Source organism: Anas acuta, chromosome 4 (genome assembly GCF_963932015.1).
Source record: "Anas acuta chromosome 4, bAnaAcu1.1, whole genome shotgun sequence".
Lineage (NCBI taxonomy): Eukaryota > Metazoa > Chordata > Aves > Anseriformes > Anatidae > Anas > Anas acuta.
In genome coordinates this window covers 22,697,343-22,711,281 of record NC_088982.1, presented here as the reverse complement: position 1 = coordinate 22,711,281, position 13,939 = coordinate 22,697,343, and the positions used below count along the sequence as shown (strand labels likewise).

The window sequence follows — 13,939 nt, the reverse complement described above, 5'->3', positions numbered from 1 at the left end:
GGAGCTAATACACATTCATTAGCTTCAGCAAAACAGTGTATGCGTTGTGTTGGCAAAGATGCAGAGAAGTCTGCAGCATTCATCCACGTTTTGTAGTTGCAGAAATTTACATGTTTATTGTTTCTTATCTTGTACCTGTATATGTACGCTTAAAACAAATAAGTGGTTATTTTAAGTCAAAAAGAGTTTTAGATCAACATTGTATTTGCATCACTAGATGGTAACAGAGTGAGGAAAGATACAGGATCAGGCCATCAGAGTTGGCCTTCAGTTTCCAGGGGGAGACAGCAGCTGGAGCTTTCCATCTCAAAGTACAGATGCTGGCATAGGGAGAGGGAGGAAGACCTTACCCTTGTTAGTCTTTTACCTTCTTTATGTGGGTAATTCGTCCTCACTAACTGAGCAGTAGGACTGAGTTCAGATGTCCAATCAATGCTATGTGAAGTGTGGTTTTTAACAGTGGATTCAGCCCATACAAATGGCTGTCCTCCTCTTCAGTAAAACCAGTAGGGCTGTGATCATATTTATGTTTATAATTGAAATCCATTAATTTCCTTTGTTTCTCTGATTTATGTTAGAATCTTACAGACTAAATTATGATACTCCAGACCTTTTTTCCTCTGTTAATGTTACCTCAGAGCTTTGTGTCATCAGCACTTTTTTTTCCTTCCAGAGGCCTTAATAATATATGAAATAACGTTAGTTCAATAGTGAACCTAGAGGAACAACTCTTAGCCTCATTTCATCCTGGCAACTTACCTTTGTCTTCCCTGTCAGTAAAAATTCCCACATTTCCTTTACATAGTAATTTCCTTTACATAGTACTTTCTCCTTTTTTATAACTCTTTCTCATTTTTTCCATTTTAAACAAATTTATCATGTTGTACAATAGCAAATGTACTGAGGCCTAGTTGTATATTTTTCTCTTGTCTAGAAATCTGTTTTCCTTATCAAGGGAAAAAACAAACACTTCATTTTGTTTCAGTATTTTTAGAAAATTTGTGGTGATTTTTCCACTTTCCTCCAAACCTTTAGCTATTCTCTCTTGACAATTTATTCTATAGCGTTTGATGCTTGTTGAAGGAGCATTGTCTTTCAAGTGCTGTTCAGAAGGGCAGGCTGTGCATTGTATTTTGGTATAAGAGATGCTTAGTATAGTGTAGTTATATTTCAAGACCCTTTTTCTTTTCCTTACATAAAAGTTTACCATATTCAAGTTCTATTCTATATCAAAATGTGAGAGAATAGATCCACTATAAAGTTTGTGTATAGGTACTTGAATTTTTCCTGGGAAAGAATTGTTTAATTTGAGTGGGAAGCATTGATTTCTGAGAACCAGGAGCTATTATTCAGAGAGATTCTTTGAAACGCAAACTTCTGTACTGTATGTGGATCAATCCTGAATGGATTGAGTGCATCTGGTTCCTACTAGCTGCAAAGTTCTGGAAAGCCTTGCATGTTTTGCAAAGTTTATATCTGAAAAATGGTTAGGGCACACCCCAATTATTTTAGATTTATTGTATGAAATACTGGCTTTTAAAGAATACAGAAAATTAATGTAGAGAACTGTTTTTTTTTCTTCAAGCTTTTCAAAGATCTTTCTAAGTATTGATTGTTCCTAGATTTGCTAATGCTGAAAATTTTAGATTTTTTTTTTTTTTTAGAGCTGTATATAGAAATATAAAATACTCCAATTTGGTACAGATTTGAAAGTGTGCTGTATGTTTTTTTTTTTAAAAAAAATGCTCATGATGTGGATTCATTTTGTACTCTGAACATGAAACAAATAGAGTGGCAGTGAGAGAACATGCTCTTTTTTTTTTTAACTGTATGTTTGCACAGACAACTGAAGAAATGTAACTTTTGATTTAAGTTTTTGATATGTATTGATTCTTGTTCTAGATTCTATCCTAAACTAATGAAAATACTGGGAAATTTTCTTTTGAGATTTTCTTTTAATGGCAAGCGTGCTGATTAGAATGTAGTTTGGCTTTCTGATTAAATCAAAGTTTAATATCTTTTTTAATTTACAGTATATTTAAAATATGTTTCATAGGTCCAGTTTGCACAAAGATATAAAGCAAGAGGGAATTGGATTCATGATTTTTAATTCTTATTTTTTTCAAATAATTAGGGTTAGTAAGAGGAATAATGTAATTCAGAGTCTTTAAACAGCAGTTTTTCAGCCATTGTGAAAAATGGGATTGAGACAGAACTTTTCAGGCTAGCCCTGAAGTCTCACTACCCTATACAAAAAATAGCAGAATCTTACTCAGTTTCATAGTATAACCAGGTTTTGATACATGCGCTTTAAAGCGTATTTGCATAATCAGATGTTTGAGTCTGATTATTACTCACCTGCTTTTTTGTGCATGTGCAAGCATGCACCTAATGCAGTAAGTACTACATATTTCACTATTGGAATGTTGGTGTTCTTCCGAAATAATCATGTGTAGAATATCTGTCTACAGGTTCTTTAACAGAAGGGTAAAGAATGTAAAGATTGAAGGTTTTATTTCCATAATTAAAATATTCATTGTGTCAATATTTAAGAATGCCATCCCTTACTACATAATGAGAGAAAAAAAATAATTGTAGTTTTAGTCTTTTGATAAACAGTAATACTAGGAGCACTTAAACATAGCAGCATCCAGTGTTGTTGTATCTCCTAATAAAAAGCATTTTATTTTCTTGGTAGAGAAAAACGTGAAAGGTAGTGTGAAAGCTGGCTATCTAAAGTACAAAGAAGAACCATCAAAACTACTGTCTGGAAACAAATTTCAAGAGCGTTATTTTGTCTTACGGGAAGGAAACTTGCTTCTTTACAAGGATATGAAGGTACCATGAACTCTTCATCAGTTTAACCATAAAGACTCCTTTAAACTTTCTTTTTCATATAGAAATGAGAAGACAAACAGATAAACACTTATGATACTAAAAAAATATCTAGAACCTGCATTTTTTATGTTTCTATTTCACAGAGGTTTTAATAAAAGGAGATTGTGTCAGTTGTTGCAATATTACAAGCTTTAAAAAACGTTCAGGAATGTCTACAGCTTGTGCTGTGACTTAGGTTTGTGAAAGCATTCTGTAGTAGCAGTAGTAGATGCAATATGAAGCTTAAGTGAGCTGCATGCTGGGTTTTCATGGTATCTCACATAAAGCCTTCAGAAATTACAAGCAACAAGGTTCTTTTAACCTACAAATGTTCTTGATTCATCTCTTCATAATTGAAGAGATTATAGAAAGCAACGTCTCAATACACTAGCAAAATCTCCTGCATCCCAGCAACCGTGTCTTTCCTCTTCGTTACTAAAAAGTGAAATGTGAACTCCTTACACACTTTATTCTCAGTCCTGCAAAAAACAGCATAGATGCTATACCACAGAATCTCACAGAAGCAAGTTTAAGCACACGTAATAGAATGGTGGATTTAATATTTCATGGGAGTTTTCTCTGAAGAGTGCTTTTGGCTGTATGGAATCATCGTTAAAGTATAAAACTATATAATATACAACGTGTACTATGCTAATTTTGAAAATTTCTAGTTAAAAATGTATATATTCTACATTTTAATTTAAATTATTTTAATTTATTTTTGCTGATTGCTGGTTTTGCCCATCCAGCAAATGTGTGGCTTCATGACCTCCATAAAGTACTCTGAGGAATTTTTTTTTTAAGACAGAAGCTTACAGATTCATTGCTAAAGTAAACTAATGCAAAAGAAATATTGTTAACTAAAATTATATCCACAGTCTCGCAAGATAAAATGACCACAGAATGTCAAAAATTGTCTCATAATTTACTGGTAGAACTGGAATTGACATGTGAGAATATATTAATATGTCCATAAAACCTTTAATTAGTATCTTGGAAAGAGTTTAAATGATTATTGTGCTACTTTACAATCTGTTTTTTGAGCCATTCTGCTTCATAAAGCATTAAATTCCTAAACTGAGGTGGAGTTTTTGATGGTATTACTTCTAAATGGTTTTGCATTTGTTTTTGTTCTTTAAAAAAAAAAAAAGTTTATTTCAGTTTGTTTTACTTTCTTTTGAGAGATGTTGATCCACTACTAATACTTTCAGTTTAATTTCAAGTTATATTTAGAAATGAATTCTAAAAAATGGTTGAGACTGCAGATGGAAAAATTGCATTTAATAAGACTGCATGTGCTAATTAATTTATGAATTCTCATTAACAGCAAATTAGGTTTATATATGCAGGTGGAGATACATTCTGTTAAGTGTTTCTTTCTTATGTTCAGGAGCAATTATCAAAAAAGTAGAAAGCTTGCATGATATTATATGTTCAATTACAATATTGCACTAATTGGCAGAAGCAGCATACCACTTTAATGTACTGCTGTTGAGAGAGATGCTTACACACAGAAAAATAGCTTCTTTTAGTTGTATTTTTTTGTGAGAAGTGTGCTGTTGTTTAATTAAATCATACATTTTGTATGGGTGTCTATTCATCTTGGCAGCATTTTTGCTTTGAGTGGGAAGTTAGATGAGAAGACCAGACATAAAATCCTGTATTTGTTTTTTTTCTTAAATGCTTATGATTCTGGATAGTCTCCCTTTTTTTTCCTCCACAGTGAAATATTAGATATTAAAATCTATAAAGACAGAAAATTTGGGAAGCCAGGACAGTAAAGACTTTCTGTACAGTAACTTTCAGTAACTTTCTGTACAGGGATTACAAAATTTGTTAAATACTTTCTTTAAATAAACCTGAACCACTTGGCCTAGTAGTACTAAAGAGGAGTTACTGTGTTCTGTAGTAGATTTATGCACTTTTTTTTTCCAGTAAGACATCCTCAAGGCACTTTAATTTCTCATACCTTAGGTGTATGAGAAATGTGTCTGTTGTAGGTTGGCTGAAGGTAGTTTTTCCAAGAATCATAGGATAACTTGGGTAAGAAGGAACCTTTGTAGTCCAACTTCCTGTTCACAGAAGGGCCAGCAATGAGCGCTGAAAAAAAGTTTCTTTTTATATCCAATCTGAACCTTTCTAGTTTTAAATTATGCCAATTGCATTTCATCTTACCATTGCGTACCACTGTGAAGAGCCTCGCTGATTTCTTTGTAGCCTACCCATAGGTGATACTTGTAGGTTGCTGTTGTGTTTCCTCTAAAGCCATCTCTTCCCCTGCCTGAACAAGCCCAACAATCTCAGCCTCTCGTAACAACTCAAGTGCTCCACCCCCCAACCAGTTTGGTGGCCCTCTGCTAAACTCACTCCAGATTATTGTTTGTTTTCCTCTATCGGGGGACCCAAAACTGGATGCAGGACTGGATGCAGGTGCTGAGGAGAGGGGAGAAAATCTCTTCACCTAGCCTACCAGCTGTGTTTCTGTTGACACAATCCTTCTTCTCTGCCAGGGCGTATTGGCTGCCTATGCAGAGATTGCCATCTACCAGAACCCCAAGATTCTTCTCAGAAGAGCTGCTCTCCATCCTGTGTCACTGCAAGGTGCTCTTCTCAAGAGCAGGACTTGATATTTATCCTCGCTGAATTTCATAAAGTTCTTTTTGGCCTGTTTCTTCAGCCTGTATAGATTCCTTGTGCTCCCAAGTGTATTGACTGGTCATATAGGTTGCCATGCAAGCTTGGTGATCAACTCTTCAAGGTCATTGCTGAAGCTGTTAAGAATGACAGGTTCCCAGATCAGTCTGCCACACAGGCCTTGCCACAGGCCTGAAGTTACAGTATATCTGATTAACCATTAGCCTCTGAATCTGATTGTGCAGCTGACATTTTGCCAATAGAGATGTGCATCCACTGAGACCATAACATCCCAGGTTGGGCAGATTATTGTGGGAGACAGAAGCCTTGGACATTTACCTACCTAGAAGCCTTGAGGTAAATGACAACCATTGTTCTCCCCTTATGCACAGATCCAGTCATTTTATTGTAGAAATCAATCATGTTGGTCATGTTGACTGTTCCAGTAGCACTGTCTCTTCTATGTGCTCAGAAACGTGCTCCAAGAAACTCACTCCAAGATTTCCCCAGGAACTACAACGAATCTGGCAGGCAGTTAATTCCCCAAGTTATCTTTACAGTCCTTCCAGAGAGTGGGTGCAATGCATTCCTTTTTGCAGTCATGATCATCAGTCAGTCCTGATCTCCATGACAGTTCCAAGATGACAGAGACCAACATTGCAAGGATGTCAGCCAGCATACTCAGCACTCTTGGATGCAGCCCATCTGATCCAATGGACTTGCATGACTTGAGTTTGCTCAAGTTATTCCTGAGTTTATCCAGTGCTCCTTTAGTGCTGTTTTTTTCTTCCTTGAACCCTGTCTATGGACCTCCGTGTGAAGACTGATGCAGTGAAGATACTGTATACCTCAGTATTTCCTCCTAAATACTTCACTCAGAGGGTGGTGAGACACTGGATGAGGTTGCCCGGGGAGGTTGTGGATGCTCCATCCCTGGAGGCAATCAAGAGCAGGTTGGATGAGGCTCTGCACAACCTGATGTAGTGGAAGGTATCCCTGCCCGTGGCAGGATGGTTGGAATTAAATGATCTTCAAGGTCTTTTCCAACCCTAACCATTTTCTGTGATGGTCCATTCCATTATTACCCATGTCTGCTGTTACAAACTCATCATCCAAATTCAGCATTGGGCCTGTGTTTTCCATCTTCAGCTTTTTCTGCTAATGTTTCAGTGTAGAAGTTCTTCATGTTGCCCTTGATGTCCCTAGAACATCTTAACTCCAAGTTAGGCTTTCCAAACACTATATCTGCATTTCCTGAGTGGTGTTTCTTCATAGCCTATCCCTTCTTCCACCTCCTGTATACTGTCTTTTTCTGCATTGGAGCTTCACCACAAGACCAGTTCCACCTGAGCTGCTCACCTGATAAATTTAACAGTTTTCCTGAGCATTGAGATGAATCATTCTTGATCTTGGAGAATCATTCTTGATCTTGGAGAATGCTGCCCTTAAATACCTTCCAGATTTCCTGAGGTTCTTTACCTCTCAAAGCTGCCTCCTCCCACTTTCTAGTTCCATGAGCAAGCCAAAAGTTGTTATTTTACCCTTAAGGTCTGTCCTCTGCTAACTCTTCATCTTTATTCCCTTCAGAATCTTAAACACCACTCTTTTCATGGTTGTTATGGTTAGTGATACCATCTGTGAATAGATGATTCAGCTGTGCATCACCCATTGTTTGCCCATCCATTACTGGTGTCAGAAAGCTATTCCTGACACCCTGTAGAAATCTGCTCGATTGCTTGCGTCCCACTGCGTTTTCTTTCCATAAGATAGCCACAGATAGCAAAACTCTGCCCTTTTTAACACCACTGCCACCAACCACCTACCTGCCCCTGGTTAGAATTGGTATTTGTTATCCAGCGACTTCCTTCAGTTATTTAAAGACTTTGCTTATTTCATCCTGATAGAGTGGTCTGAAGCATATACTCACCATGATACTGTGCATTCCTTAGAAGAGCTCCTATAACATAGAGGGCAACCCTCCCCTTTTTATTCCATGACTGGATCATACTCCTGAAGAACTTGTGTCCGTCCATTGTAGCACTTCAGTCTTGTAACTTTCACCAGCACATCTCTATTACTCCAACCGTAATATAGTTTTGATTTCATGTTGACCTCGAGTTGTTGCTAATCAATCTTTTTCCAGTAATAGTGATTGGCACCCTTTGTTAATGGGAAAGAAAGAGAGGAAAAAAGAAACACAATGATCTGTTAGAAAAGAGTGGTGCAGTCCACAAGAGATGCCTAAATGTGAAGAGTTGCATGATGTTTTCTCTTTTGTTTGTTCCTGATACAATAATTAGAATCTTTATTTGCAGGCTAGCAAACCTGAAAAAGTGTTGCCTGTCAATTCCTTGAAGCTTTATCTTGGAGTGAAAAAGAAAATGAAGCCACCAACCAAGTAAGAATAGAAAAGAAAATAAGTTAAATACTGTCTAGAGAGGTACTGTAGTGTATTTGTGAAAGGGGAACATAAAACACTGTGGAACAGGAAAAAGTCAAGAAGCCAATTGAAGTATGCTGTATTAAATTACCCTCCATAATATTATTTGTTCTGTTGCTATCTCTGTTCTTGTCTTCTATGTTAACTCTTCTGTGCTAGGAAATTACTTTATTGATTGGCTTTTCTTAATCTTAAGTGTATTATCTCTTGTGGATATATTTGCTGCTAGCTCACTTAGTTTTGTAGTATGTGTCCTGCATTTCATTGTACACACATTCTTTGCACCAAGAAAAAAAGAAAACCAACTAGTTGTGGCCTTTAGTGACGGTCACTGTTGTTTAGTACAGAATTTCATTTTTTCAAGATCCTTGTTATTTTGATACTTCTCCTTCCAAATGAAGACTACAGCGCCCTTTATAAACACCATTGATGATGTCTCTGGAAAAGAGGAGTGAAAAATGACACCTATTTTTCTCAGATGGTTCCAGTACTTACTCAGTCAAAGCCTTGAGACACTGAGACAATGTACATGAGGCCCTATCTGAGGGGACTCTAAGCAGACTGTAGATTTTAAGCAGATCTGTTGAACTTCACAGCAGGCATTTCAAAATGCCCCCAAAATGACTGCCCCAAATTTCAGAGTCTGAGTGTTGTCGTCTTCTTGAATTCTAGCAGGCTCGGTGCTGTGACCACTGCCCTGGGGAGCCTGTCCCAGTGCCCAACCACCCTCTGGGTGCAGAACCTTTCCCTAACCCCCAGCCTGACCCTCCCCTGTCCCAGCTCCATGCCATTCCCTTGGGTCCTGTCTCTGTCCCCAGAGAGCAGAGCTTAGCACCTGCCCCTCTGCTCCTGTCGTGACTTGAGCCACTCGTCATACGTCTTCGCTCTAGAAACAGAAGTAACTTCCACTCACCATCTTTGTAGCCCTCCTTTGGACAGTCTCTAATAGTTTTTTTTTCTTTTTTTTAATCCTTATTATACTGGGGTGCCCAAAACTGCACACAGTAGATGACGTGAGGCTGCAGTAGCACAGAGTATAGTAGGACAATCACTTCACCATCAAACCCACAATTTCATTTAGATTTACAGTATATTCTGAAACTTTGTAAAAACAAAATTTAATAAAAATGCTATATAATTGATTACTGTGCTTTGAGGAAAATGTCCCTGTCTTGAGTTTCTGGAACTAATTTTTGAATTTTTTTTTCAGCTGGGGAATTGCAGTGTTTTCTGAAAAGCACCAGTGGTATGTAGACATGAGATACATCTGACTGGTTTAACTTCAGTGTTTAGTGTTTCTTGAAATGTTCGATTTCAAAATAATATTCACTAGTTTTAAAGCATTATTTTGCTTAAGCATCGACATTTTGTTACATTTTTCTTATTATGTAAGAAATCACAGTTGATATGTTTTGGTAGTCTTTTGGGGGTTAGGTGTCTGTCTCCTTTCTGTGACCTTAAATCAGCAAACAGTTTTAAAATATATCATTCTAAATTTATGAAATCTTGCTTTAAACTAAGCAGATGCATTCTCTTCAAATAGAGTAAAGTGATAATTTGAGTTATTAATTATTTCCTATCTTTTTACGGGAGTGTTAATAATAAACATTGACAGAATTAATAAATAAATGAAAGTACTGTTTATAATTTTTAGAAATATTCTTTAATATGTGTAGACGCAACATGATTTTTGTGTTTGTGTGTTGCATTCTAGGCATATATGTTGTGATGGACAGGATACGCAGATGGAGTGGATGATCAGCATTTTTACTGCACAGGTACTAATCTGATCAAATACAAGAAATGCGATTTTTACTGTTATGAAAATACTGTTTAACAGTCATATGAATTTGTTATACCTGTGTTACAGATAAAGTGGAAATACCATTAAGGTGTTTGGAGTACTCAGTGTAATAAAACTGCAAAAAAAGATGGTCTTAGTCTACAAAGATTGTGTATAATCACATTTTCATATGAAAGCTGAGCCCTTTGGAAATAAGTGAGGAGAATGTTGCATTATATTCTGGCATCTTTTTTTTTTTTTCCTGCTGTTGACTACGGGAGCTGGTTAAAGAAAGACAAGTCATTTCCTTTGTAGCAGTAATCCTCTTTGAGGTGAAATTCTGGCTGGTGACCCAAAGGGTATATCTGTATCCCACAATGCCTGAGTGCTCTTTTTCTGCTTGCTACTTTGAATGTTGCATGCAAGGTAGTCATCAACATAGGTTCCCTGTTTTAACGCACAGCGGTGAGAACAATCCTTGTTGGAGAGCTGTGCCAACACAGCCGTGTTACTCTGGTATCCAAGTTAGCTTAGTTAACACCAGATAGGCACTATCTTAAATTAAGTAATCTGCTTGTTACTAGATTGTGAATAGGAAGGGTGTAAGCCTAAGTGCCATGAAGGAAAGATAGGTCAGTTGCACAATTCAGCCTGACAGGAGGCTGGAGCAGACTTTAAGGGTTTAGAAGGATTTTGCATTTGTGTCTGATATATTCTTGTCTTACCGGTGGCATTCAAGGAACTTTGAGGGATATCGCTGAATAAACATCGCTAGATTTATGGCTATCTGTGAGCTTTACATATTACATAAAGTGGGCTAGACACAGGGCTGTTGCAATGCATACTTAGTGTAGAATTTTTTAAACAGAATCTGTATCTTTGACCTTCATAGATAGTACTGCCAGAAGTATAATGCATGCCTTGTAGGTAAGACTTCCAAATTTTTGTCTTATTCAGCTCCCTTAACTGAAGTAACTATTGTAGTTTCTATGGAAACAGCCACCAGTTCTGGCATGTATCTCATGGGCATAACATGAACAGTGTCATGACAAATAGGCTTAAAGTTTATTGATATAGGCTACATAGGAATAACTCATACAAGCTTTGTAACTCTGAAAGCCTTTTGACGTGAAATAACAAGAAAGGCAATTGATTAGGATTCTGATCAGGTAGTGTGGTATGTAGAATATTCCTCTGACAATATAGATCAAAAGCTGAGAAATGGTGATCAATGTTCAGCAGATTTCTAAAAACAACAACAAAAAAATCTTTTCATATGCCTTTAAAAAGAAAAAAAAATCTGAATTAATATTATTGTTTTTTTCAAAAACTTCATTCCCTTGAGGCCAATGAATTAACACTACTAATAAACTACATTGGGATTTTTTTTATTCAGCATTCTGGACATCAGTAAAAGGTATCAGACCTTTAAGTTACTTCAGAAATTACGTGCTAGTGAAGCCAGTTTGCTGTATTTTTCTTATTACAATGTAGCGCTTAAAATTTACAGTGAAAATCTGTCCTTGAGAATGTAACAGCTCATGTTGCTAAAGCTTACTGTAAGATCTCCAAATGTTTTGTATCATATGGCACCACACAATTATTATCATGTTATCCCCTTTCTAAACTAGAAAACTGTAGATGTCAACTGAGGCTATTATTTCTAGTTAAAATTTTTAAAGTGAGGCCATCTTTAGGAAAGATAGCTTTCTTTTACCTTATCCATTATAACAGTATTTTAAACCTTTTGTGTCAGAGGCTGCAGGCACTACACTTTATTTATATCAGTAGAATAACTGAACTGAAATTACAAATTGAGAAATACTGTAAGGAATGTTTTGAAGTGGTAACACATTTACATTAAAATATCCAGTGCAATTAGGAGAGGGAAAAATGTTACCATGCTTAGAAATGCTTGACCAGAGCAGGACTTTATTGGTAATTAATAGCAGTCCTATTGTTTTTTCTCCTCTTCCTGATGTTTATTCCTATAGTAAAACAGTGCAGAGAATCTAAATGCCTAAGTTGTAAGTACCACTGCAATCTTTGATATATAAAGTCAAGTTAGCCCAGAGGTTATTCACCTTATACTTTAAGCTGGTAAATACTAAAAGGGTTTGAAGGACCACCATAGCTCCTTTCAGTGTTATACAGTCAGTCTGAAAAATACGGCTGAAACTTGATTCTTCAAGTGAATTTGTACTAAACTATTATAGAATTAATAACGTATATAACATACAATTGGAAACAATTAATTGACATAAAGATGGACACAATAGTATACTTCCAATTCCATTGCCTTTGATCAACTATAGGTAGGTCAGTGTATTACCATATGGTGCAGTTGAGCAGATAGGTCAAAACTTATGAATAAATACATTTATTATGTGACCTAATAGTATTTCTGATGTATTTTCCCAGAGTTCTATTTTTAGAAATGTTACAGACACAAAAGAGAAATCAGGTTATGTAACAGACAAGGATAGTTTCCAGCATCTTGCTGAAAATTAAGGGAGGCACTTTCCTTGACATATTTGCTTAAAGCTTCTCAGTCACTTTCTGAATCACATTTGTTTTTTATGTCTTGGTCCACAATAAATTGATTTTTGTTGGCAAGATCTGCGCTTTGAAATAAAACATTCTTAATGTTCCATTGGAAGAAAGATGAAATGTTCTTTATGTTCACCAGGTATAGCTCTTACAACAGACGTTTATATCACCCCAGTCAGTACCACTTGTGAGAATTTTTTTTATTCCATAAAAATGTTCATCCATGAGATTTTTTTTCTAAATAAGGAGCTGATAGGCCTCTATTTTAAGTTGCTGTTTTCAGTCAATAATCACTCATTCTGCTGGCTTATTAATAATAACATTGTTTTTACTGACAGGCTACCTGCAAGTATGATCACAGCTCCACAAATGGACTTTGTATATAGTCTTGAAGCAATAGCATCTTAAGTCAAGGATGTGGGAGATCGAATAACATAAAAACAATAACTGACACTGAAGATTTTGACACCTATGAAAAGATAACTATTAAAAATTTGAACAGTGTGACTGAAGTTCTTAGATTGAAAGCAACCCGTGAAGATCATATAGTCCAATCCATTTGCTCAAAGCTAGAGAGCAGGGTGCTTAGGTCTTTGTCCAGTCAGATTTAAATAATTCCCGGGATGCACTCCACAACATCTTTGGGTAATTTATTCCAGTGTTTGTCCCATCTCACAGAAAAAAAAAATAAATAAATTTGTGTGCTAACTAACAAAAGAAATGTTAGTTCTAATGCTTTGGATTAGACTTTTGCTAATATTTACCCAAAACATTCTCAGCTTTCATTAAGTTTCTTTTGTTGTATTTGTGGCTTGCCATTTCCTTTGGGGTTTTGCAGATTTAGCTTTTTGTGCACTCATTTCCAAGCTTTAGTAACTATTCTTCTGTAGGCTTCATACATCCTCTCTGATTTGTACAATCTCATTTTGAAGGTTTTATTCAAAAAACACTCCTACTCTGCCTTACTCAGAACTTGTCTGTCAGGTTATCATTAACTTCACTGGGGGACTTGGTGAGCTTTGAGGACATATGCTCAAATTTCTACATGTGAAATTCTCATATATATAGGTTTCGTGCTGGTGAAAGTTCATTCTGGATATTTTGTATAAAGATTTTAACATTTTATTTGAAACATTCAGTTAAGGATTTTTCTTTCTTTCTCTTCTCAGCCATGTTTTCCACTTAAAATGAAGATGCATACTTTGGAGTTACCTCCAAAATTGACCTGTTTTAGTAGAGCCAAAGCAAAGTCTATTACTGACAGCAATCTGTTTGTGTAGAGTATGTTTTTGGGACATTGAGAATGTCAAGCCATTTCATTTTGGATAGCACATGCAGTTATAGTAGAATAAGCAATGATTTTCTCCTAAATTATTGATATAAATGTTTAAACACCCTTGCAAATTGAGATGGTTTCATTTCAGAATTTTTACAGTCTCTTCTGAAAGCATGTTTTTATGGAATTTAAAAATTATGAAACAGATGTACGTGTTTGTCTACTTTCTATTCCTAGTAGATAATTGTATTGATATATAATGTGGAGAAAAGATGAAAATACATGAAAATTGTATAGAGACAATTTGGTTCGGTTCATTCAGCATTGTGCAGCATTTACAAGCTATTAATTTAATCTTAGGCACCATACATCTTGCCCC

The 13,939-nt window shown here is 36.0% G+C and overlaps 1 protein-coding gene across 3 annotated transcripts in view; it reads left to right on the top strand.

The window, feature by feature from the left end:
• Nucleotides 1-13,939, top strand: part of ARAP2 (ArfGAP with RhoGAP domain, ankyrin repeat and PH domain 2) — a 127,746-nt gene that overhangs the window by 102,819 nt on the left and 10,988 nt on the right. For all 3 annotated transcript variants that reach the window (XM_068680085.1, XM_068680087.1, XM_068680084.1), the window contains exons 28-31: nucleotides 2,699-2,838; nucleotides 7,827-7,909; nucleotides 9,162-9,197; nucleotides 9,666-9,729. In XM_068680085.1, coding sequence (XP_068536186.1) covers nucleotides 2,699-2,838; nucleotides 7,827-7,909; nucleotides 9,162-9,197; nucleotides 9,666-9,729 — 323 coding nt within the window. The remainder of the gene's footprint in view (nucleotides 1-2,698; nucleotides 2,839-7,826; nucleotides 7,910-9,161; nucleotides 9,198-9,665; nucleotides 9,730-13,939) is intronic.